Genomic DNA, 24,635 nt, shown 5'->3' on the forward strand with positions numbered 1-24,635 from the left:
TTTCTGCTCAATTGCGGAATCCGTCCGCAGGGCAGAATTAATAATAATGATAGTGCCATTTCCATGACAGCTGTCACCCTGTTACCACGGCAGTATATGCTTACAGTCACTTGGGGTCGTTGCAGTTCCATGGGTGCATCGATTGCCGAATCGGTGATGTGGATCAGTCGCGGGATTTGACTTGGGCGGAACTTGGCAGGATCTGGGGCTTGAATATCCTTGGCATTTCAAGTACTCCATACTCTGTACAGAGTATGCCATATTCCGGAGGCTTTATAATCTAGGGTTAATGCGAGGAATATGTAGTATAATTAACTAGTAATACACTGTAATACACTGTCTAGTTTGTCTTCATGGATTGTCAACGAAGTCTGCCTGCATATATTTGTTATCGGGAACCATATGACATAGAATCACGTGTAGGGCTGAAGGCTTATGCAGGAGATTAACATGTTAAAGCGGACTTTTATTTTCCTTTTTTTTTTTTATAAGGGATTTTTCCTCCAGAATAACATGTACTAGCCTGTAATGTTATTTATCCTGGAATCATGGATTGTTCAATGTATAATGATATACCACTATCTCCGTCAGTACTTTTAATTCTGTATATCAGAACGTACGATATCCTACTGACCATCAACTGTACCATCTTCTGGCAGTTTTATTAGTAAATGTATTTCTACACTGCAGTCTACAGTTGCTACAATTTATTGTCTTCAATATCTGATCCTTCGATATTCAATGCAAGTCGATTGGTATCAAATGACTTCTGGATTGATCTGGACTCAGTAGACAGAAAACAGGTCCACCATAGACTACATCAACCTGACAAGAGTCAAGATATTCATATAAAGTACATAGATCCCAACTTGTCTATATTAGGAAAGTATCATCCTTGGTAAGAATGGGAAATGGATATAGCAAGGAGGATACATTCTGTCACGACCTAACCTCTAGAGAGCGTTCCAGAAGCTAAACCGCTGCGCCAGGAGCAAAAGACTAGTATTCTAGGACGCCAGACCTAGAGGCGCTCTCGTATATAGTACGTTGCCAGCGTTGTCATGCATACAGTGGTAACAGCAATGGTAGTCTATCTATTGAAGCATAAACTACGTTTATATAAGTAGCAAGACAGGAAAGGTAGGGCATGGAAAAGTTAAAGGTAACTACTTTCTAACCGTACATATACAGTGTCATGAACCCATATCCCTTAGATTTTGGAGATGATTGACAAAAATATTAAATTCAACTTGCATATTTAGAATCGCTTCTGAATTGTACCGACATTAACATATTATTTATGCTGGGAACCGATATTGCCAAGATATAGGATGGGAAAGAGCTTTTCTATTTAACTGTCAAGATAGTATTAAAGATACTATGTTGGCTTGCAGTCTACTGATTCTATCGCATGGTAACGCTACTTAACCAGGATTAAGAAAACATTAGATAGAACCAGACCAAGTGCCAATTAATATTTTTGGTCGGTTGGACTGCCGAGAAAGAAACCCTGTACACAATAATCGCTAATAAGTGTGAACATGGACATTCTTTAATTCAGTAGTAAATCCAGTATTATGTCCATTGATTTCTCTAGTTACTTAACCAGACATAGTAAGTATATCTAAGCACTCTGATATTTAACCTGCAGCCCAATAACCCTATAATAAAAATAAATAAATATATGAATAGGACCAATCACACAAAGTACCTGACAAAAGTATAAACAACCATCAATAAAATAAGAGACAAGCGATGAAGATGGCGCATGTTCATCAATACCTGAAGAGTTATGATGGAGATTCTGCTATCAAGGACTGGTGCAAAAATCGCAAGTCAAAAGATTCACCGTTTCCTGGCAAGAAGGTCTCATCGATGAAAGTCGACAAGTTGATCAGGGATAAATAGAATATCATCATATATCCTAGTCCTATGGAGAGGGTTAAGAATATAGATAGAAGTAATCGGTCGAATTTCCATACCTGTTGTAGTGCGCTGCTAGGAACAGTTATGGATGCTCCTGTCAAGCAAGAATCAGGGCCAACAATATCAACTCCGCGTTAGACAAGATAACATAATATGGATAGAATAGATTAATGTGTCGCCACGTAGTCAGGTAGACTCTGTTCCTACTTTGCTTTTGTTCTCATGATAGTTATTAATTCTTTGACTCAGTGTTAATTCCTCATCTGGTACTGTCCACTATCTTAGTGTGAGTGGCCGTACCATTGCCATCTGATTCGGTCTTTGAATCTGTGGATGAACGTAATTGCATATGGACCTGATAAATATCCTACCATATTCTATAGCATTATTCGTCAACAGGACCTGCTTAGACATAATTCTAACAAATGTTCTACAGTGGTAAAATGGACACGCTCTGCCAGCATTCAGAAAGAACATTGATGTCTTCCTCTTAAACTTTAATGAGCACAACCATTGTTGTTAAATATGATTACATTTCTATCTATCTACAATGTCAGACATAATTTAGGCTCCTACCTGGATATAGACATACCAGGTTGATCCGGCAGATCCAGCAAATACCAGGACATGCTCTAGCGAGATTAGTGCTGATCTGACTGGACTATATATATAAAGCAATGACGATATCGGTCGACGAGTATGGGCAATGAATGTTCCTGATATGAACGTGTTGAAATGCTCGGGTCTGAGACAGAAATCATCCTAGATTGAGTACGAAAGAAGTTTAAATGGATGAGAAAGTAGATGATAATTGTGAGTGTACACTCAGTCCCGAAGTATATCCCATTGTTTGTATCGCGTATAATCAGACAAAATCATAACCCGTGAGCATGAACCACCATAACCGACCTGACATCACCAATCAATTAGTACACAATTAGCTAGAGAGAGGAGGGAACATACTATTCCGAACCCAAAGCATTATCCAACTTGGTGACCGTCTCAGGGATCCCCGAATGAGGCATCAGCATTTCTGTCAGGGCCCACGCATTCAATGCTTCCAACCCTCGACGATATTGGATAGGAATAGGAGCAGAGAGAGCGAGGGAGGCGAGAGAGATAGTAACAATTGTGGAAAGGTTCATATTGATTTATTTATGTCTTTGCTATATTTCGGACTTGGTAGAGCGTAGCAGTATAGCTAGGGGTACCTTGAGAGTAAGTGATGTCAAAGGAATAGGAGATAACAAGGTCCATGAGTTAATCAGATTCATATACGCCCTGTAGATTAATCAAGGGGTTGGGTGGATGGTACGTGTTGCGTGAAGGTATGCCCGACGCGTTGTTGTTATGTAGTATTCTAGATAGGATATGGTTCCTCGGTATACAATACCTAACCTTTCATTTTTTTTTTTTTTTTTCACGATGTTTCATTTTTCTTAATATGCTACTCTTTTATCTCCATTAGACTTTAGTTATATGCGAGTGCTTTGTAGACGACTAAGTTAATCAAGCCTTGACGCGTGTCGCGGCAAAGTAAGGATGTACGCATACCTACTACCTCTGTAGACCCTTGTACCAACCACGTACCAAGTCTCGCAGGGACATTGCTAACAGTGAATGATCTAACCCTTGGTCAGCTAGAAAGGTCGATCTATTGGCTTAACAAAGAGAATGTAATAGAGAGAAAGAAAGAAGGAAAGAAAGAAAGAAGGAAAGAAAGAAAGAAGAACAAACAATCCATGCATTCGATCCGCCAGACATTGTGATGGAAAGCTGCATTGCATATGCAGAGGAATCACATCCGCACGTGAAAGGGGCACTGTCAATGCTCCCACACCGCGAGTTTATCGGCGCATCCAATCCATCGCACAAATCTTCCCCCACGAGCTGGACTTCCCTCCCTCGTCCTGTCATACGCAGCTCCACCCTCGTCTAAATATGGCTCTGCAGCGAACTATCCTTGGCGCTGTGCTTGCTAAATGCCACCCGTAGTGTGGTCTCTTCCAGGGTACAGTAATGTCGTATGCCGGTAGCAGCTGCTCATTTTGAATCCGCGAAGTGATGTTTGCTGCATACCTTGCGCTTGCAAGATCTAGACCTTGGCACTTCTGGGCTCTCAGCGCCTTACGGGATGAAGCTTCGGGCACAAAAGCGTCGGTAGGCATCGGCAGGGGAAACGACAGGGAAGGGTAGCTTATCTCGTCCGGTAATGTCTTGTTTGTTCGGTGGAAGGATACACTCTCGTGCAACCCGGCGATTTGGTGGCACTGCAGCGGCTGAACTCGGCTTGACTGGACTCAATTAACGACGCGATAGGTCCAGGGGTAGAAAAGGAGGGTGTCATTTCTGCAGCATTGCGGAATATTCTTACAAGGTTAGTTGGTCTGACGAACTTTGACTCAGATTTAATTTTTTTTTTTTTTTTTTTCCCTTTTCTTTTTCCTATTATTGTTACTATTTTGCTAAAGATCTCAGCTTAGTGGCCCCGTCATGACTATCGACCAATCAGTCAACATCACTTCATATGGAGAGTTATAAGAGAATAGATCACGGAGTATATCAGTTGCACAGACCTTAAGTTGGCTCAACTGTTCCCGTCATAAGCTCGAGATGAAGGAGCACAGATCGACTATCACGAGCATATTTCCCCCTAAGCATAAATTGAATATTCTCCGAAGAAGACGACAGTCAGACAGAGAGAGTCGGTGTGCGACTGGCCACCGAATGTGATGTGATGACGGATTTAAGCAAGGTCGAGTCCTAGCTGAGTATCTGGATAGATAGTAAATAGGGTAGTCAGCTCGTCCCGAACCCAATCATGCTCACCGTCCCTTATTCGAGAGAAGACCTCACACTGCTGATCCGACAGTAGGAACTCCTATCCAGGCAGTCTGCTTGGATCGGCGATGCAGGATCGGACCGGACCATGCATTAGACCACTCCGTGCCTACAGATAGTAAAGGAGTGCACCCCTGTAGAAAAGGAACTGACTGGCCACTCCAGCCAGAGCTGTCAGTATCACATTCTTCCTGCAATCCTCTGCGTGGGGGGTAAGTCATTACCAATTACCCCTGTTCTGTAAGCTGTGTCTACTGTGTAGGCACGGGAGTGAATAGTGCAGTTAATTCACAGTCTACAGAAAAGTCGGAGCCCAAAGGCCAATAGAGAGCCACGGGGAACATTGCACATGCAGGTAAATACATGGAGCGTACTAGCATTTGGATAGTTCAGTTTTATTATTATTATTATTATTATTATTTAGTACTCCATACCATGTCAATACATACATAAGTGTTGAAGTGTATTTCTTTTTCGCCCTGCTTGATGGATTAATCTTCGCTCGTGCAGAATCCTTCATGACATTGACGGAAGTGGAGCGCATGGGGGATACAAGTTTAATCAACCAACCCCGGTCTCGCCAAGCGGCTCCTGGTCTTTGCACTAGATCCTTGGAGAGACGTCCAGAACTCCACCAATATCCACTGATTGAAGTGGGATTCGCTGCGACCGGTCGATTTGCTGTGACTCGGAAATCGGAACCCCATTCCTTATGCAGAGACATGGGAGCGAAGTATGCATTGTTGTTGCTCCTGTCAGCGTCAATCTCTACGCCGTGGAGCGTTTTGAAATACGTCCTTTTATAGACATCTTCTATGGCAAGCCAATACGCGTAGGAGCTACAGTGTATACGCATCATGTGCCGTCCATGCCGATCCATCGTTTCATCATATCCCGAACAGGTGCAAATCTAGACATCGTTCAATCTGATCTGGCTCTCGTTCATAGGCGAACCGAGCAGATAGGGAGTCTAATACTATTCGGAGTATCGAGTGGATTGTAGGACTACTCCATACTACTAATACTGATTGAATCACCCGCGCTGCGCGGGATTTGTCATTAGTGAGTTCTAGTTTCGCGTATCGTTAGTTCATGGAACCTGTCACCTTCTTTCCTCCTATCTATCTACTTTTAGAACGGGCTATCTTCATCCTCTCCGTGGACTTGATGGGGCGGTGGAGAGGCCCCCAAGGTGATGAAACGCACCGTCAATTGCATAGGCCATAGATAATGGACGTCGATGATCCCGTGGGATAGAGAAGTACATATCATGGGACCTGGCACGGGAGAGACTTAATCGATCGACACCCGATATCGTGTGGTTTCTAGATCCAGAGTTCCTAGTAATAATATTAGTCCCCGAAAGCGATGTTCTTATCCAGGAAGTTAGGAACAGAAGGCAACGATGCCGTCATTACGTCACGTGATCATCTACTGAGCATCCAGGAACCCCTGACCGAATGTCGGACAGTTGCTCTTCATCACTCAATCACAACAGTACATATATATGCGCATGGTACATGGTTCAACATCGCCCAGTCCAGGTGCTATCCCTGGTAGCATTTTATCCATTGTCAACGGACTTATGAGTTACGAGGTATGTATGGAGTCTCTGCGGTCGACCGCTCTTCCTCTTTGTTCTTGTAAAGGATCAGGATACACCATAACCAAGCCAAGTTCATTCATTTCGTGCCGTTCCGCGTTGCTATGGTGTCTCGAGTGGGGTGATGCGCTCGCCAATTTTACGCGAAGGTGCCATTTGTTGGTTCAGGTGCCTCCCGTCCAGGGAACGCAACCAAGGATAATGGGTGGGGAGCGACGCGGCACAGAGCGCGACCTAAACTTGGGTCCTGATCCCCGTTCCCGGCTCAGAACCAGGATTATGGCTGTCCACCAAAAAAAAAAAAAGGCATACAAAGGAGAACACATCCTGATGGGCTTGGTGGACGTGTTGTTCATAAGTTGGAACTTGGAAGACTCACGTCTCCGGAACTCCCCCGAATCCAGACCCAGGCACTATGTACCACTAACTATGACTACTCTGTATCTGGTCGGTGGCATCAGATCGTTAGTGGCTATTGGCGACAAGGTGGTCCGTTAGTCCCGCATAGCACGGTAAACACGTGCCTCTGAGTGGAGGAAGTATTGACCGACGACGGAGCAAGAGCTGCCTTTAGTGATTCCCAGCGAATAGTCGCCAGCACTACCCTGTATGAGGATGTGCCAGGGAGTGCCTAGACTTGATTAGACCACTACCGACAGCAACGGTCGGCAGTGGCAGGACCAGTTAGGTATTTTGATTCGCCATTTACCGCTTGTTGGTACTTATTGTGTAACCTTCGGGGGCTCCGTGCATTTCCACACAAAAGAGATAGCTATTTAGTTTACTAAATAGTCGAGGATCTGGCGGACCGTGCTTGATCTGTCATATTGCGTCCAAGGCATGGCAATTAACTGTCAAATATGCAGTCGGCGTAAGCCCCCAGGGTACCACTCCAGGGTCCACGGCACACGGCCCGCGGCCCTGGCGCCACATTTGCCTCGATTCCTAGGTAGCCAGGAATTCTGAGGGTGAGGTCTTTGTCTCTGGCCTCCAAATGGTCGAAAACTTTATCAGTCGGGGAACGGTAGTAGCTCTGGGTACGGAGTAGTGAAGATACGTATATGTTGATGGATTTGGAAGCCTAAGGCCTCGGATATGGCACGATGCATGTGTCATGTCATATCCCACCCGTCCATCCCCTATTCTGGGACGATCGAAACCCAAGAACCAGGCAGATGGATTCATTGCAGGTACGCTAGAACTTATAGAGTAGAGATATCTCTACTGTCTCCGCGGGTGGTGGTTTATGTATGGAGGGGTTTAACATTGCATTTGCCTGCTCATAGCCTCAATACTCTCTTTTTCCCCTCCATGATAGATAGACCGTCGATCATTGACTGGGCCGTAGAACCGATACGGAACCTTGCGCATGGAGTACAAGGGGTGGAGTGGAGTCTGGATAGTGATATCTCGAATGGCCTCTTCCGCGGAAGGATCTCACCTAGCTCCTAATCCGACAGAGCTTTTTACCAGAGGACAAGATTTGAAAATTTGTCATTGCAGGCCTTGACTTCAATCGTACAGATCGGAATCTAGTGGTCGGGGCAATGGGCTCGGGTCATAAATCCACTTGGCGAGCATAAGCGTTGCCCTTGCGTCGCTTCTACGGAGTCGAGCTCTGTGAACTTCCGTCCCATGACTGACTAGGATTGACGAGTAAGTTCTCCCACTCTAATAGAAACAGTGCAAACATTTCGAATCGCGGAGTACTCCGTATGTACGGTGTAGTTCGAGTCATGGAACGAAAGGTATCCCCCCAGCTGGTGTGGGTTGCAGCTGCAGATGAACAGGTTAACTGCTCCTTTGTCGTACTGTGTTAACAGTGTCTTGGCCAAGACATGACTGACGTCCATCAAACGTCAGGATGATTCTGACATGGCAAGTAAGGCTGAGGATAAGAATTCTTTGCCCGGGGTCTTGGAAAGAGTCTGGAATCTGGCCGTTGTCGTTGTCACTTGTCAGGTTGGCCGAATTGACTAACTAGGTACGCACTATAGTATGTACTAAGTTAGTTCGTTCCTTCTGAGCCAGAAGTACTAGTCGGGCGCGTCATACCGTGGGCCGTGATGCATCATCCAAAATTATTACTAAAGGATTTCTTTCGCCCTGCTCCGCCGTGATAGTCGACAGGTCGAATTATTCGAGATGTACGAAGTACGTATGTAGTACTCCATACCTTTTAATCCCTGCCTCAATAGCTCTCTTTTAGATCTGTCTTTGTATCTTGTTTTCGACGGTTGCTTGCAGCTTCCGAGATGAGATCGCATCGCTCTGATTTTGGGACCTTACTCCAAATCTCACTGAGGGGGTTTTATTCCCTCTTCTAAATTCATCGCATGAGCCATGGAGCTTTGGATTTGACGGGAGTTGTCGACCGGGACAGAAGGTTCTGTCAACCGTGGGACGGTTACCGCGTTGTCGATCTAACTCGACGTTTTAGCCCAATATTTATCATTGTTCTTAATTCTATTTTGATTTCCGTAGTAGGCTTGCCTTCTCGCTGATAGTTTCTACTCCTAGGACATAGACAGTTTAGGTCTACTATATTAAACTTAGGTCAATGTGAGGGGGGAAGCCAAAAGCAGCGCCACCAGCCCTTTAGTTAGGGCCTTGGCTGGTTGGGATGGCCAATCCTAATGAGAAGAAATCCTTCGACAGGAATAATAAATAAAATCATGGGATGAAATAAAAAAAAAAAAATTGATATACTGAAATAAAAATAAACCTACCCTTCCCCCCCCAAAAAAGATACTCGAACCCCTGTTTGTCCATGCAGGTTGTTGCACACCCAATCGGTGAAACCATGCGTGGGAACGGGTTGGTTCGTCTGGGGGGAAGGTGACTTTTTTTTTAGCTCTTTTTTTTAAATATATATATGGTAAACTTCCAGAATTGGAATTTAGTATGGCATGACAGAAGACCCATTTTAGGGTTCTTATAAGGATGCAAAAGTACCGAGAGTTAAGGGGCTGGACGTGGTCCGGTTGGTTCTTGTGAGCCGTTTTTAATATGACATAAATTAATGATTGGTGTTGATTGAGAGATAGTGAGAGAGACTGAGAGGGAAAATAGATTAATTGTAAATGGCAAGGCGGTAGGATTCAGACCTAAATATTAGAAAAAATGAAAAATGAAAAAATTGAAAAAATCAAAAAAAAAAAAAAAAAAAAACAAACGGGGAACTCCATACAATTGGTACAAATACTTCAGAAAAAAAATAAAATAAACTAAAAAAGGACCCTGTCGGCAGAGACAGACACGACACCATCTGAAGGCGTGATGGAAGATCATGGACGGTTTGGGCAGGGACCAAAAAGGTTAGCTGCATGGGAACTCGGTTTTGGTCCTCGGGGAAGAGGATTGGATGTATTTCTTTCCTGATCAAGATATACTGGCAGAGTACTTAGATACTCTTCCTCTCTCCTTTTCATTCATTCATCATCATTGCTATTTTATTCTTCTATCCTTTAGGTCTACTTGGGTCATCTTCCCTCCCTCGTCGAAAGTATACCCTCGATTAGGGAATAATCCTTTAGTCTTCAGACTAAACTCTAGCTGTGTATTCGAGTGATTGATGTTCTACTAGTTCCGACCTATGGATTAATTTAGACATGATCCACCAGGGAACCGGTGGATAAACAACTGTAAGTTGCTCCAATTGCTCCCGACTTGACTAGTCTGGAGAACCTGCTTGCTGTTGTCCCGTTTCCTTATTATTATTTCTATTACTACCATTTTGTATTTCTGATTATAATGCCGATGTGATCATCGATTGTGCTTTTTATTATCGAACAATCCCCCATATCCGTTCATCGACCCTTTAACCACCCCTTCTACCTCTCCCTCGTCGCTGGCCCTTTCTTCCCTCCTCCCTCTCTTACTTCTCATCCTCTCCTTCTGTGGATCATTGCTGGTCTTTCCGTCATTCATTGTCTCTGGTGGCAACCCACTCGACGATTCTAACCGATCTTCATCCGCAGAAACATTCATTCCTCGCGGATTGATGAGCCCTGTCTTGAACGTCCTTCCGTAGCCCTTACGTGTTTTCGCCACGAAAAAGATTAACATTGCGACCCCCGCGTTCGCTCGGGCTTTGCGAGATTCTCGGTGCTCCTTCTTTCGTCATTGTCCTCGTCGATCGTCTTTGAATTCCGTTTTGTTACTGTTTTCTACCTTGGATCTGAACCCCCGGACTCTCTCGGATCGTGGTCCTTGCTGCCATCCCATCTCGCTCGAGGAGGCAGGAGGCAGGATTCCCTCGTCCACTGACAGAACCCTTTTAACTTTTTTTTTTTTTTTTTAATTTTTCCCTGTCTTCCCTTGGCTACGTCAATTGGAAGTTTTTATTTGTTTGTTTTTCTCCTAACCACCTTCAATTCCCCATACTCGTGCCTGTCGACTGCCTCCTTTAACCCTCGTTTGGATCCTGGAAGAACGTGTCCGCGGTCAAATCCAGAAGCAAATACATCGGTCAACTAGTTTTTAGGGGATACTCCATCCTTGTCTCTAAATGCCTGTCTACTGAGAGGTACGTCTGGTTACCAGGTTGCCTTCCCCAGCATTCCTCCCATACCTTTCCTTCCTAGAATCTGGCATTCCCTAGGTGATATGCAACACCCTTCCAAAACAATCCCTTCCCCCCCACCACTCTAAACACTCCTCTCCCAGCCTTCTGTGCAACGGCGAGTTCTGTTGGTTGACAACTGAGCCCTGTTAGTGCTCGACAGTTTCCGTTGTGAAACCATCACGGTAATCATCCATTGTGGCCGCATACATCACTGTAGCCTCTTTGAAAACTGCATTAGTGTCAACTCGGTTGACTTCTCTCTCATTTTCCCACCAACTAACTATTTCCTGTGTTTCCGGTGACTTGGAGATCTGAGGATGTTCATTTCGTTCTCTTCTATTTAAATTGCGGTCAGTGGCCTTTCGCGTCTGGCTGGACCTACTCAAAAGAAGCGGACGTTCAGATATCGAATCAGACTCAAGAAGAAGAGATGGAATCAATGAAGCCACACGTTGCGCCGTTGAAAATTGAAAAGGATTACTCCAACTTCTATACAGACCGCTACTACTCTCAGCAATCTCAAATTACACCTCCTTTAACTCCTTATACGACCTCTATTACAACAACAACAACAACCTCTCAAGGCAACAGCATGGATCGAACGGAAACACCCCGAGCCGTCTTTCACAACTATCTCCGCGCGTTCTATCCTTTCCACCCCACCGGGGATGTATCCCCTTCCACAGTCACTCTGCCATTGGACCAGGGGGATATTATCCTGGTGCACTCGGTCCACACGAATGGATGGGCAGATGGCACGTTACTAGATACCGGCTCTCGAGGCTGGCTACCCACCAACTACTGCGAAGCTTACGACGAACTACAGATGCGTCCACTTCTGAAGGCGTTGACCGACCTGTGGGATATCATCCAAGGAGGGTGTGATTATCCTCTGCGGGATTTTTGTAACCAGGATAATGTCAAGGGTCTGATTGCGGGCGTCCGATTCCTATTGGTAGGTGCGGGTTCCCTGGGGATTCTGAGTGCTAAACAGCTGATGCGAATGGTCACCAGGAAAAATCCGAGTGCCTCACTCGCGATTCAATTCTCGTAAGGAGTCATGATGGTCTACGTCGGAACCGTAAAGCGTTACTCGCGGACCTGTCGTCCCTGGTAAGGACTACCAAGAAGTGTCAAGAATTGGCCGGTGCGGATGCAACCGAGGATGAGGTGTACATGATGGATGAAATGTTACTCAAAGCGTTCCGCATTGTGACCCGAGGCGTTCGATTCCTTGACGTATGGAATGAGAAGGTTGGCTTGAGTCGAACGATCGCCGAGCTCGAACAGCATTCAGACCCGTTTGACCTACCGCATACCCCAGCTTCTGAGACTTTCGAGGCACCCGGGTCGGAAGCCGACACCGAACGGAACGAGTCGAGACTGTTGAACCGTAGCCGATTGGACATGAGTCGTGCATCCAACCGAACGGATACGCTAGACTCGCTGCCTCGCCCTGTATCGGTCTCGACGAAACGGATCTCCATCTCCCATCGAGTGTCTTATTCTGGACCTGCTGCAGCGGCCCGAAACCCAAACCTGGCGTCCGAACGACTCAATGCAACGTACGACGCTTTTCTCGGGGTGTTGGGGTCTTTCATTGGCCTGCATCTTCAGTCCCGTCCCTCAACGGAGCTGGTTGTTACCACAGAACAGGCAGTGCGGTCCTGCCGAGGCCTTCTGACAGTGGTGGAGGCTGTATGTGAACATAACCCGCAGGGCAGTGGACTTCTGGAGCAAGCGCGGGACACCATGTACGAGAGACTTTCTGAGCTTGTCTATGCGGCACGGGATGCCTTTCGACCTGATCATTCCCCGGAGGATGAGCTGGTATTCATGCCTGATGAGGGCAAGCGTCTGGTGGACGCCGCCACGGATTGTGTGAGAGGGGCTGGAAACTGTTTGGCTAAAGCTCGCCGGGTGCTGGAGCAGAGTGGTGATTTCGAGCTGGAGGCGATCCCCACAGATGTTGCGATGACCCCGGATGTCAACACGACCCCTCAGCCCCAGCGGACTGGTGACCTGACCAGTGAGCTGAGTCGGTCTCAGGAACAGACCCTGCGACTTCCTCCTCCGCCTTTGGACATCCCCATTGGCAATAACCGTTCTTCTCCTTCGACGCCCGGCTTGACCGATGATACCACCCCATCATCATTCACTTCCCGTGCGGGATTGGCTAGTCCGGCCACTGCCATTTCCGACTTGTCCTCCTTTCCGTCCACAACGGTCCTGTCTACGAGCCTCGATAAACTCTCCTTCTCTTCGACACAGGATGCTGCAGACTGTGCCTTGAATCGCAACAGCCACCCCAAGTCGGAGGCCGATGAGTCCTTCGGTCGGGGGGTGACCAGTACTGGGAGCAGTTTCACGTATAACAGCCGCCTTCGCGACTCAGAAATGAGCGGGGTGTCTCAGACATCGACCCGGGCCACTTCCCCGGATATTGGCAGCCAGTACCAGGCACCGTCTCTCAAAGGCAGTACCAGCCACTCGACCCTCGCCGAGGAGAATGAAGAGACAGAGGTCAACATTCTTGAGAAGACTTATGCACATGAACTAATTTTCAAGGACGGCCAGGTGATGGGCGGAAGCCTCCGCGCATTGGTAGAGAAACTCACTGCGCATCAGTCGACCCCAGACGCCATGTTTGTCTCGACCTTCTATCTCACGTTCCGTCTATTCGCCACGCCGATGGAGTTTGCGGAGGCCCTTGTAGATCGGTTCAACTATATCGGCGACACTTCTCACGCTGCGGGTCCCGTCCGCCTCCGCGTATACAACGTGTTCAAGGGCTGGCTGGAGGCTCACTGGCGTCATGATTGTGACGATTCGGCGTTGGATTATATTGTCAACTTCGCCAGCACAACGTTGATGCAGAACCTACCCTCCGCCGGCAAACGCCTAGTAGAGCTCGCTGAAAAGGTCTCAATGGTACACGGTCCGGTTGTCCCACGTCTGATGTCCTCCATGGGCAAGACCAACACGGCAACAGCACATTACGTGCATCCGGATACCCCCCTTCCGCCTCCGATTCTGACGAAGAAGGAGGCCAATCTTTTGAAGCAATGGAAGAACGGCGAGACTAGCATCACCATCTTGGACTTTGATCCGATGGAGCTGGCCCGTCAGCTCACCATCAAGGAATCCAGGATATTTTGTGCCATTCTTCCCGAAGAATTGCTGGCGACGGAATGGATGAAGAGATCGGCCTCACTGGCTGTCAATGTGCGGGCGATGTCTACGTTGTCGACAGACCTGGCGCATTTAGTGGCGGACTCGATCCTTCAACTGGAGGAACCCAAGAAGCGTGCGGCAATCATCAAACACTGGGTCAAGATCGCCAACAAGTGTCTCGAATTGAACAACTACGATTCATTGATGGCCATCATCTGCTCACTGAACTCGTCGATGATCTCCCGTCTCAAGCGGACATGGGAGGTGGTGTCGCAGAAGACCAAGACCACCCTCGAAGTCCTCCGAGGCATCGTGGATGTCTCGCGCAACTACGCAGTGCTCCGACAGCGGTTACAAGGACACGTCCCACCATGCTTACCGTTCGTCGGCACATATCTGACGGACCTCACGTTTGTTGACCACGGAAACCCACCGTTGCGTAGCCTCCCCACAGACGATGGCGAGATGGCTGTGATCAATTTCGACAAGCACATGAAAACAGCCCGGATTATCAGCGAACTGCAGCGCTTCCAGATCCCGTACCGACTGACGGAGGTGCCGGAGCTACAGGCATGGATGCAGAACGAGTTGATCCGCGTGCGGTCCAACGGCGAGAAGACCCTACAGACATACTACCGACGGTCGTTGGTGCTGGAACCGCGTGAAACCCATGCGGCCGCCCGACCTACCCTCCAAACTGAGACCAGCTCGTCCTCGTCGATCCTGGAGAATGCCAAGGATAAATTTGATTTCTTATCCTGGACACATCCCTCGAAGGCCAAGTCCGTGGCGACGAATGGATAGGAAGGGTACCTAGGTAGACTTGGGATTCGTTACGGCCGTTTTATGACTTTTACGACAGCAAGTACCTATCATTTATGCCTTATACGGTGTTGTAATTTTTTTAATTTTTTATCTTTTTATTATTTCTATCTTTGTTTCTTTTCTTTATTCCATTCCACACCTATTCAGCATTTGTTTCTGTGCATAAGTTCTTGTTCTTATCTTATTTCGGGAGGCTCTCGTGACATTTTATTTTCCATTCAGATTCTTTTTATCTGAACAAAAGCAACTGGACCAGGATCAGGATCAGAATCAGGATACGCTAGACGGAGTCATTAGTCCAGCGAATTCTCCAAAAGCATTTTGTTTTGTTTTTTGTTTTGTTTTCATTTAAAAACAAACAATGGGTACCCAGGAACCAAAACAACAACAAAAGCTAAACCCAGGATTTAACAGGGTTTTGATATGGGGTTATATACAGGATATTATACAATGCCTCACGGCTGGAATAGGGATTGGGGAATAGGGAAAAGGAAATGTTTCTTTCTATGATTCCCCATGTTTTTTTCTTCTTGTTTCATTTTTTCTTTTCAATGTTTGTCTATTTTATTTTATTTTCCTGCATCGCATCATGGCCCTGGTTTGATTGTTTGGTTTGGCTTAACTTGTCGCAGGGACTGTGTTTTTATTTGGTTCTTGGACTGGACTGGGATTAGGATTGGGATTGGGCTGGATTGGATTGGATGGCTGGATGGTGCATGTGTATTGTATTTTGTACATATGGCTGATTGATCGACCGAAAGAACATTGTTTGATGTGTACTGTCTTCTCATTTGTATCCAATATCCTAGTAGGCTTAGCCAGATAGGCAATACAGAATCGAGTACAGTCCTGTCAAGTGTCTAGATCAAAGTGCTATTCATGCTCTCATGGATGAATGTGAATGAATTCCAATGTAGGAGCACTTGAAATCATCACAAATACTAAGATTTGTCCCAAGGTATATGCTATTCCTAGTCAATACCAACTTTTAAACGCCTCCAAAAATCCACGACCATCTAAAACCTCCCCATCTCCATCTCCATCCAATTCATGTGCCATAACTAGTAGCGGAATCATTGATGGTCGTCCATGCGCACACTGAAATGGAAACACGCACCGAGCCAATCGTTGCACCAATTTCTGGCATTCATCGATAGTTAGCTTATCATTGAACATGATTGCCGTCCGACAAGCGCGTGAGTTCAGCAAGTCGACCAACCCCTGGGGACAGCCCTTGAGTCGTCCCACCCATCCCTGGCCCTCGTCTGTTTTCCCAAGTAGCCGGCCTGTTTCCTCTCGCTTCCAAATCTCTGTGCGAATCACCTCGATGACTAGATCCGGCTCGATCCGGCATCGTTCGGCAATAAGCACAGGAATTGTATGAACAAAGATAAAAGCAGATTGCTCCCCTGCTTTCTGCTCAACGGTGTAATCAAACCCCCAGGATCCAAAATATTCCGTATTTTCTACAAACAGTGACTTCTCGGTAGGCGGTATCTCAAACACCATACGCTCCAGGGAGACCGTCTGGATTGGTCTAGAGTCGCCCTTTGAAGAACTAAATAGCTCCTCGAAAAGCCCTTCGATGCGACAACGCTCATCCGCAGCATGTTGGTCGACAAGGACCAAAGTAGCGCCGGAGTCTCGTCCCGCCTTGTGAGCAGGTGTTGGTCTAAGCTTTGCCAATATGAATTTCTGATCAACTTGAGAGACGACCTCTGCTCTCTCAAGGTCTTGCTTGTGTAGTTTTCCCCCAAACTTCGAAAGCCCCAAAGTGTTAAAACCGCACAACCCACCTAAACTGTCGCGGACCCTAGCTTCCAGGCTATCAGCTACGCTTTCGCGACCTGTGGCAATTGCATGTATGGGTTGTTCGGGACGACGAAGAGCAGGGTTTTCCCAGCGGTCCAAAAGATTCTCAGCCCATGTGTTCTGAGTTCGGACAGACATTGCCGATCTTGGCTGCTCTGAATTTTCCCGTATCCGTACTGACTGGAGGCATCCTGTCGATTGAGGTCTCTGGTCCATTAGAGCCGCAGTCAAGGATGGCTCCACATTGACTGATTGACCGGTTCGCGAATTGACCAAATGACTTCTTCCGGTATGAGGATCGGTCCAGGGAACTACCTTATCTGTCCCCAACGTATCCATATTGCCAAACCTTGGAGAAGCGGCATCTATGTCCACTTGCTGCTGTACTCCAGAGCTTGATTCCGCAGCCACTTTTGATATTGACAATGGAGATTTTTGGGTGGGCCGCTTGGTAACCGGCTCTACGTTGACAGTTCCCAATGGGAGGCCCGCGTAGTTACCCTGTGAACGATCTGTAAAATCTGTGTTGTTTGACTCTTTGGCGCTTTTGACCCTGGACCAACTCCCTAAGTCTCGACCGATACCCCTGGGGAATTTCGAAAAATCTGGAAGTTTGATGTTCAATGCTTCTTCGGTACCGATAGCTGTATTTAAACAATGTGGCGCAACCGTTGATTTGCTACCTTCTCCCGGATCCTCTTGCACGTGAGTTCCCTTCCTTTTCCGCTTCGCGGCGCGTGGAAGTAGACCGTGCTGTTTCAAAAATTCATTTATCATCGCCGAGAGAACATCCAAGATATGCTGGACGGATTTGTCCGACTCTGGAACACCCTGACCTTCGCCACGAAACTTCTGCGGGGCGTTTGTGTCTATCCGCACGTAGAACATAGGCCACTTGTTAACAGTCTTAGCCGCTGACTTCATCTTCGTATTATAGTCTCCAGGAGGTTCCACTGAGCTTGTCTCATGAGTGGGCACCGGAACTGCTCCTATAGTACCGAAATCTGATAGGGAGAATAGCCGATTTATTTCGCCGAAAAAGAAGTTTGTACAATTCCGTGGGAAGACTGGGTCTATTCCAACAGATATAAACTGGACCTTTTTGGTAGGGCTGGGCACAAGGGATATGGCAGCATGAATTGAGAGATCCGGGACGCAAGCCGATACGGCATTCCAGCAATCAATGGTTCGAGGTTCAATCAAGCCTGCTTGTGCAAGGATTGATCCTACGCGCTGGAGGTCCAACTCACCGTCGGTTCTTTTGCCCCCAGTCCGGGGACGAATTATGAGTTTTCGGTCTCTACTGGCGTCATAGACTACCAGTTTGGCCAAGCTATTGTTTGCCAGGATGAGCGAGACCAGCAGTTGCCTCAGCTCGTCCCACTGGCGATCAAGTTTTTGGAGGGCGAGTGCTCGATTTTTCACGCGCACAGGCATATTCCCAAAAAGGTCATTGACGGTAACACTGGTTCCATGATTTCTAAATCTCAACCCTGGGGCTGGAGCCGGGATCAGACGAGCTACCGGCGTCGAATGGTGGAAGATGACAGTACTCGTGCTTGAATAATGCACATGTTGAGACGTGATGGTCAATAACGAGAGGGAAGACAATGAAGCTAAAAACGAGCCTCTTCGACCATAAACGTCTCTTTCTGAAAAAAGCTTTGAAGTATCTGTATGCGAATAAGCCAGGAGTCCAGCATTCGTTGAGAGTAACGAGCCTACGATAGGATTTCCCCAAGCCTCCATTGGATTCAAACTCCGTCGGCGGGATTCCATCCCCGTCATCATCCACGATGCAGCCACCTCGTTTGAAATCAGCGGTCACATAGACCGTGTTGGCATTCGCGTCCAACGCATTCTTAACCAGTTCAACAATTACGTCATTCAGGTGTGTAATGGATGTAGAGGACTTGAGTTTCTCCACCACTTCAGAGGGAAGTGGCTCAATTCTGCGAACCCTCTGTGACATTTCGGAGCCGTTATATTGTCTCGTATGCCGTGTTTGGATAGGATTTCATTCCACATGTTGCTGAGTTGCCACTGCGAACGTATCAATCAACGACCCACTGAACGTCGCAGGGGGAACAGAATGGCCATAGAGCATAATGGGCGATGGGCAGATCATATTCTCAAGAACAATTCCTGAATAGAAGCCACTCTCATAGCGAGTTGTTCGGGAAGAGAAGTATTTGGGGTTGGATTCGGGGAAGCGGCGGAGGATGAAAGAATTAGTCACGTGATATTTGATATGTCCAGCGGGACTACAGGTGCAGGGCACTTTTAACGATCATCTACACAGAGCACAATTGCCCCGGTTATATGAACTGCGAGTAGTCGCAAGAATCCCTCACGAGTTCCATATGCCTACATGAGAATACAGTGGCTGAAGGATGGATCTATTTATGCTATAATTATCAAAGGCTATTGTACTCATCTATAGGCCTAGACTTCGGCGGGAAAATTGCATTAACGAAGTAATACAATGACAATATATTTCATGATCTATATATACCAAGAAGTTCCTTACCAATATATAGATTAAAAATGTGTATATAATATGTTCCCCATCACCTTGATCATTACTATTTATTACACCTGGAGATGGCTGTTCATGAAAAGAAAGCTGCTGCGGCTGGAACACTGCATACTGAATTGCGAGATGCAGTGCTCAATTCCACAGGCTCATGAGGCATGAGGTCTTTCGATCACCCATGGTACCTCTACTCCCAGGCTGGAGGCCATTCGCATGGCTGAAAAGACGCAGCCCTCGAGCATGACCATGCCGTCCCAGCACCACCCGCCGACAAGAAAAACATTCCCGTCGCCATTCTTCCAGATCTGTTGCTTTCCCTCAGGACTGTGCCGGGATGAGCTCATATCGAAGACGCGGTTAACTATGCGCCTGCTCTTGGTCGTTCGTAAAACACGGGTGAATTTGGCCCGATGAACCACCTTTTCCGGATCTATGGGACCGATAGGGAAGGTCGTTATAAGGGCAGATGATGGATGTTCGTGCACTGATTCTGTTGCCGATGAGTTGGAACAGATGTGAATCGGCTGCCCTGGTAGGGAATCGAAAGAAGAGCCCGCACATTCAGAACGCAACTCCCCTTTTAAATGATTGCTGCAGTGTGATATCCGGGTGAAATCGTAATGCACAATCGACTCCACGGGAACTACAGGTATATCGGCCATGGCTCTTCGCAGCGGAGAAAATATGGAACCGACCACGTCAGGAGTCACGGCCATGATAACATAGTCGAACAGCTTTGTGTGTGCTTGGTCGTTCTCCGTCGTGATCCAACTCACTTGAACTTTGTTGCCGACCTCCTGGACGCACGTGACTTTCGTTCCAAAATTCACATTTTGCTTCTCCGAGAGCTTTTCTTGGACCTTACGAACGCCGCCAACAACAAGGAAATGGGGCCTCCTGAACGTCCTTTTCGCGTAGTCCACAATATCGACCGCTGGAAACTTGAGCAAATCGTCATGGGAGCATGTCGTCACGCTTGACATCAGCGGGAGGAGGTAATTCTTGGTGTAGTACCGTGGTAGTCTGATCCTTTCCAGGTAGTGTCGGAGCGATTCATCCTCCCCAAAAGTATGATCAAGGCGAGGCCTGACGAAAAAGCAGCAGGCAGTAAACCAAAAGTAGCATACTGTTAAATAAAGTAGCTCCAAAATCCATGTACCAAACGAACTTCCTCTGGGCCGTAGTGGAGGAATCCGGTGGTTATTCGATGTATGCACGAAGTAGGGAGAGATTACTTTCGCGTCGGCTTTGGGGAGGGTTGATAGCGTGTAGATAAACTTCGGTGACGTGTACTCGACTTTTAGATAGTCGTACATGCGCCTCAGATTCTCATAGTAACCGCTCGCAAACACCCGCATTGGTAAATCTAGTCGGTCTTGCTTCGGACGTTGACCGTCCTTGGCCGCAAGGGTATGCGATGCAGAGTCAAGTGATAGGCTATCCTGCTGTATTTTCACAAAATATATCAATTAGTAGGAATGATCCCGTACTATTTGACCCATCCAGGGTCCAAATACCATCTCAAATATTTCCGCCTCATATCTCCGGCGGCGGTCGTTGGCTAGCAGGAAGGCAGAGACTAGCCCAGCCATTCCAGAACCAATGACCGCAACTGTCTTCCGGGATGGCTCTTGTGTAGTCGACATCATGGGGGGTAGAACAGAGCGACCTGATCGCAGAGGGCGTGGTTAGATATGACGCCACTTTAACTAAGGGGTTCCAGTCGTGGCGTTGTTTTTTGCGGTGAAAGTTGAAGTCAGCCTCGGTTAAGCTACATGGACCCGCCACTCCCATGATCGAACCACCCAGATGTCGAGGAGGCTTGAGATCCACGATCAGTGCGTCATGTCCAGTTGATGCCTAGCTGTGATATATATCGCCATGAAGAATGTGGGAAACTTAGCTAGGCTGAGCGAGACTAAGTTGCCTCGGCTAATTTGAACTCATTGTGTTTAGTGAACATACCAGAAACATTCTATATGGGCGCTTGGCACTGGTTTAGCCTCTAGACAAGTGGATGTTGGGAGATGATCATCCGCCAACGTTTTTGTTATTCCTGCTTTTCGGTCTACAGGTGAAGGCGCAGTGAACCGAGGGACAGATTAACTTTCCCTCGCTTTCATCGGAGATCGGAACAACGTCGCTGGCGGAAATAACCCTCATGTCTGGGAACTATCGACAGAATCGCGAAAGGAATGTGTTGCTGAACTCAGTCCTGACTAATGTTAAGCACCCCGCTGAGTCATCCGATATATTTCGCAAGCAACCTGGTTCCACCCCTCTCAATTTCAACATTGGACCCTTTTCTCCTTCTTATCTGAATTGTTTGCATTTATACACGCTTTTGATGGCATGGCGGGTGGTTGAATTGCTTCAAATAATTTGACGTGTTGAAATTGGGAGAGGTGGAACGCTCTTTTTGTCTGGAACGCTCGCTTGTGAAATACGTTATCATCTGAAGCCATCACGTGTTGGTCTCGGCGTCTCCTATCGACTCCCTGTTGACTCCCAACCTAGGCAGGGCTGGCATCGCCTCTTTTCTTTCCGGGAGACGCAGCCTCTATTCTGGAGATCGATTCTTGTGCGCGCCCAGTGGCCTTGAGAATGACCTCTATTCTTGGTACCCTCTGATGTCCCGGAATCGATTATCTTGCCCCAGCGTCGCTCGGACCTACTTATTGATTGATCCCTCCATTGCAATATTCATCTGATATCTCGCACTCGCACGTCTATCTCCTCTCCTTGTTCGCTGAAGTACCTGAGGGATACTGGCCATCTAAGAATCCTACCCTTGAACGGCTGAAATGGCCACAGCTGAAGGCCCCGCGAGGGCACATGGTACGGTATCCTAGGGTGTCTCGCTAGTGTCTGCTGTCTGACGTTGAACTTTCCATAGATCGAAATGGCCGTCGTCGCCCCTTCTCAAGCTGGATGAAGCGACTCGCCAATCTCAAAAACTCCACCGACTCAGGTACCATCCGATGGTCTAACAAACTCCACTCCACGCCCAAAGACAAAAGCCGAAGCCGGAAGAACAACCCCTACCCGCTTTCGGGCACCACTCATGTTATCAGCGAATACAATAGCGACAACAATACGACGGACGCCAGTGATGCCAGTGGACAACGGTCGGGCTCGCAGAGTGAGCCCTCCCTTGCATACTCGGGATACGAGAATCAGGTTCTTGCAACCAGTGCAAAGTCCACTGCACCCACCATCTCCACCAACGGCGACACTGCCATATCGGATGCCGCATACTCCAAGGCAGGGACCATGGCAACGGCGGGCGGAGGTATCAGTTCGAATGGCGGAGGCGAAGGCAGCACTTTCTCCTCTCCGGCGCCATCTGTGCGGTCTCTAACTACGACACTGACCACCGTGCAATCGGCTGCACCTTCGGGCCATCTCTACAATGCACACCATGGACATCATTATTCGCACGCAATGCAAGGAAGCGCGACGCAGCAGGTGCAATTTTCGCACCAGTTTCCCTCGTCTCCAGTTACCGCCGTGCCGCCCCACCTTGCCCCTCACAGCCATTCCGTCACATACAGCACGGCGACCGCCAACAACATCTTAACCGACAACGCTTCAATTCTGACACTAGCATCCTCATCTAAGAGGCGCCGGAGGAACTCGTTGGATACCAATGCTTCCGTGCGCGCTTTGGCACCGTCGTCTGTGTTTGGTGGCAGCCGGGAGAGCCTGCCACTAAGCGTGCTCAGCGGAAATGTGGGCGAGTCACCGAACAATCCCAGCGTGCTCAGCCGACCGAGCATGGTCGGTCTGGCCAGCACAGAGCGGATCAGTGTCTACTCTGCTTCCGGTGCAGCGCCTTTGGGTGGAACCGGCGAGCGCGGCAGCTTCTACGCAAACAAGCAAAGTTCCGTCACGGGGGACGGTGCCAGCATTGGGAGTGCGGCTCAGTCACATAGCCGGCATGACAGCAATGCGGCGAGTATCTCTGGGGGTGTCAGCAGCCCGCCAAATGGACCGTCAATCAGCCAACCCATATCGACCGGACGAGTCAGTCGTCGCAGTTCGGGATGGGGAGAGATTACGGGCGATGAGAACGAGGAAGAGAGAACCGGGGAGAGAAAGGAGTAGGATGAACTGAACGCAAAGAACTAATTTATGATAGACGAAGTTACGCGCAATTTTCAGCGATACCGACAGACGGAGCTTGTGGTGTACATCTTTTTTCTTCTTTTTTTGCCCTTACTTTTTTATTGCTTGTCTATGCCTTGTTTTCTATGACGACTAATGCAAGGAGGATTTCATAGAGAGACATCCGTGATGGAGTTGGGACTATGGGTCGGATGGGATGGGAGCTGGTGGATTCTGGGTGAACAAATGCTTTGTATCTGATATCCTTGGGACTGTACTTGATGTTATTATCGTTTTGGCAGTGTTTGATCAAAGAACTGCATGAGTACAGCCTATAGTATACAACCTATGGCATTATAGGTTGTACCTATTTGTAGATTCTTGGATATACTTTACAGTACTGTAAGATACCATGCCTCATCTGCCTGTGACTTCATCTTTACCCGATCGGTAAATATCAGACCAAATGCAACTATGTACTCCATCTCAGAGAGTAGATAGAGACGGATACTACGGAGTACAAAGCATCATGAACCCAATCCTCTGGTTTATTTCCCTCCTTAAATACATCTGGTCTGTTCTTTATCCATCGCGCGATACCTATTCCCTCTACGGCCTCGACCGTGCCATTCTTAATCTCCGGTCCCGCCACGAGCATGTGGATGAACATGGGGCACTGGAAAGCAAGGAGCAACCTTCTCTCCTCTGAACAGGTATTGTATACTGATAAATGAACGGGAAGGATCAGACCTTCTAGACGCCTGCCGTACCCTTCAGGATCAAGTTTTCATCACTGCGGGCTTGCTCGATCCCACCGGTGGACTCCGACTCATTGACGTTGGGGTCGGATGTGATAATTAATCGATGCGTCTGATCGGATTGAAACACAACGCTCAGTCGTCTATCAGTCCCTCACAAGAGTCCCATCATCATCCGCTCTTCAATACCTACGTCGGCGTCACTCTACTTCCTAATCAGACTGAGTTCGCTCGACAGCGTCTCCCGTTCTGTATCCACGACGGGACTAAAGTAGATATCTTCAACGCTGATGCCGCGGACCCAGATTCCTAGAGTGAGGACCTTCAACAAGTAGTATCTCCTACGAAGCATAACAACGAACAACAAAATGAACAGGGTCATCATCATCAGGAGCAGCAGTAACAGGAAGAGAAGCAGTCCAACACCCCAACGACATGACTCCTCGTCGTTGACGCACTATACCACTTCCGACCATCGAGAGCGCC

General features: G+C 47.6%; 5 protein-coding genes across 5 annotated transcripts; 2 read left to right on the forward strand and 3 right to left on the reverse strand.

Moving 5' to 3' along the window:
• Nucleotides 1-2,791: 2,791 nt before the first annotated feature.
• On the reverse strand, nucleotides 2,792-3,071 carry ATNIH1004_005071 (uncharacterized protein; the record flags this gene model as incomplete). Its single annotated transcript, XM_033569731.1, has 2 exons — nucleotides 2,792-2,835; nucleotides 2,900-3,071. 2 exons carry the CDS (start codon nucleotides 3,069-3,071, stop codon nucleotides 2,792-2,794), a joined length of 216 nt encoding a protein of 71 aa, XP_033428537.1.
• Nucleotides 3,072-11,529: 8,458 nt separating this feature from the next.
• On the forward strand, nucleotides 11,530-14,915 carry ATNIH1004_005072 (guanine nucleotide exchange factor; the record flags this gene model as incomplete). Its single annotated transcript, XM_033569732.1, has 2 exons — nucleotides 11,530-11,892; nucleotides 11,952-14,915. The coding sequence occupies 2 exons, from the start codon at nucleotides 11,530-11,532 to the stop codon at nucleotides 14,913-14,915; spliced, it is 3,327 nt and encodes a 1,108-aa protein (XP_033428538.1).
• Nucleotides 14,916-15,911: 996 nt separating this feature from the next.
• On the reverse strand, nucleotides 15,912-18,720 carry MLH3 (putative DNA mismatch repair protein (Mlh3); the record flags this gene model as incomplete). The annotated part of the gene is made up of 2 exons (XM_033569733.1): nucleotides 15,912-18,421; nucleotides 18,474-18,720. 2 exons carry the CDS (start codon nucleotides 18,718-18,720, stop codon nucleotides 15,912-15,914), a joined length of 2,757 nt encoding a protein of 918 aa, XP_033428539.1.
• A 713-nt stretch (nucleotides 18,721-19,433) lies between these two features.
• Nucleotides 19,434-20,930, reverse strand: ATNIH1004_005074 (uncharacterized protein; the record flags this gene model as incomplete). Its single annotated transcript, XM_033569734.1, has 2 exons — nucleotides 19,434-20,729; nucleotides 20,802-20,930. 2 exons carry the CDS (start codon nucleotides 20,928-20,930, stop codon nucleotides 19,434-19,436), a joined length of 1,425 nt encoding a protein of 474 aa, XP_033428540.1.
• A 1,158-nt stretch (nucleotides 20,931-22,088) lies between these two features.
• Nucleotides 22,089-23,391, forward strand: ATNIH1004_005075 (uncharacterized protein; the record flags this gene model as incomplete). The annotated part of the gene is made up of 2 exons (XM_033569735.1): nucleotides 22,089-22,122; nucleotides 22,181-23,391. The coding sequence occupies 2 exons, from the start codon at nucleotides 22,089-22,091 to the stop codon at nucleotides 23,389-23,391; spliced, it is 1,245 nt and encodes a 414-aa protein (XP_033428541.1).
• Between the last annotated feature and the right edge of the window lie 1,244 nt (nucleotides 23,392-24,635).

Source organism: Aspergillus tanneri (assembly GCF_003426965.1).
Source record: "Aspergillus tanneri strain NIH1004 chromosome Unknown AapTan_3_pilon_pilon_pilon, whole genome shotgun sequence".
Taxonomy (NCBI): domain Eukaryota; kingdom Fungi; phylum Ascomycota; class Eurotiomycetes; order Eurotiales; family Aspergillaceae; genus Aspergillus; species Aspergillus tanneri.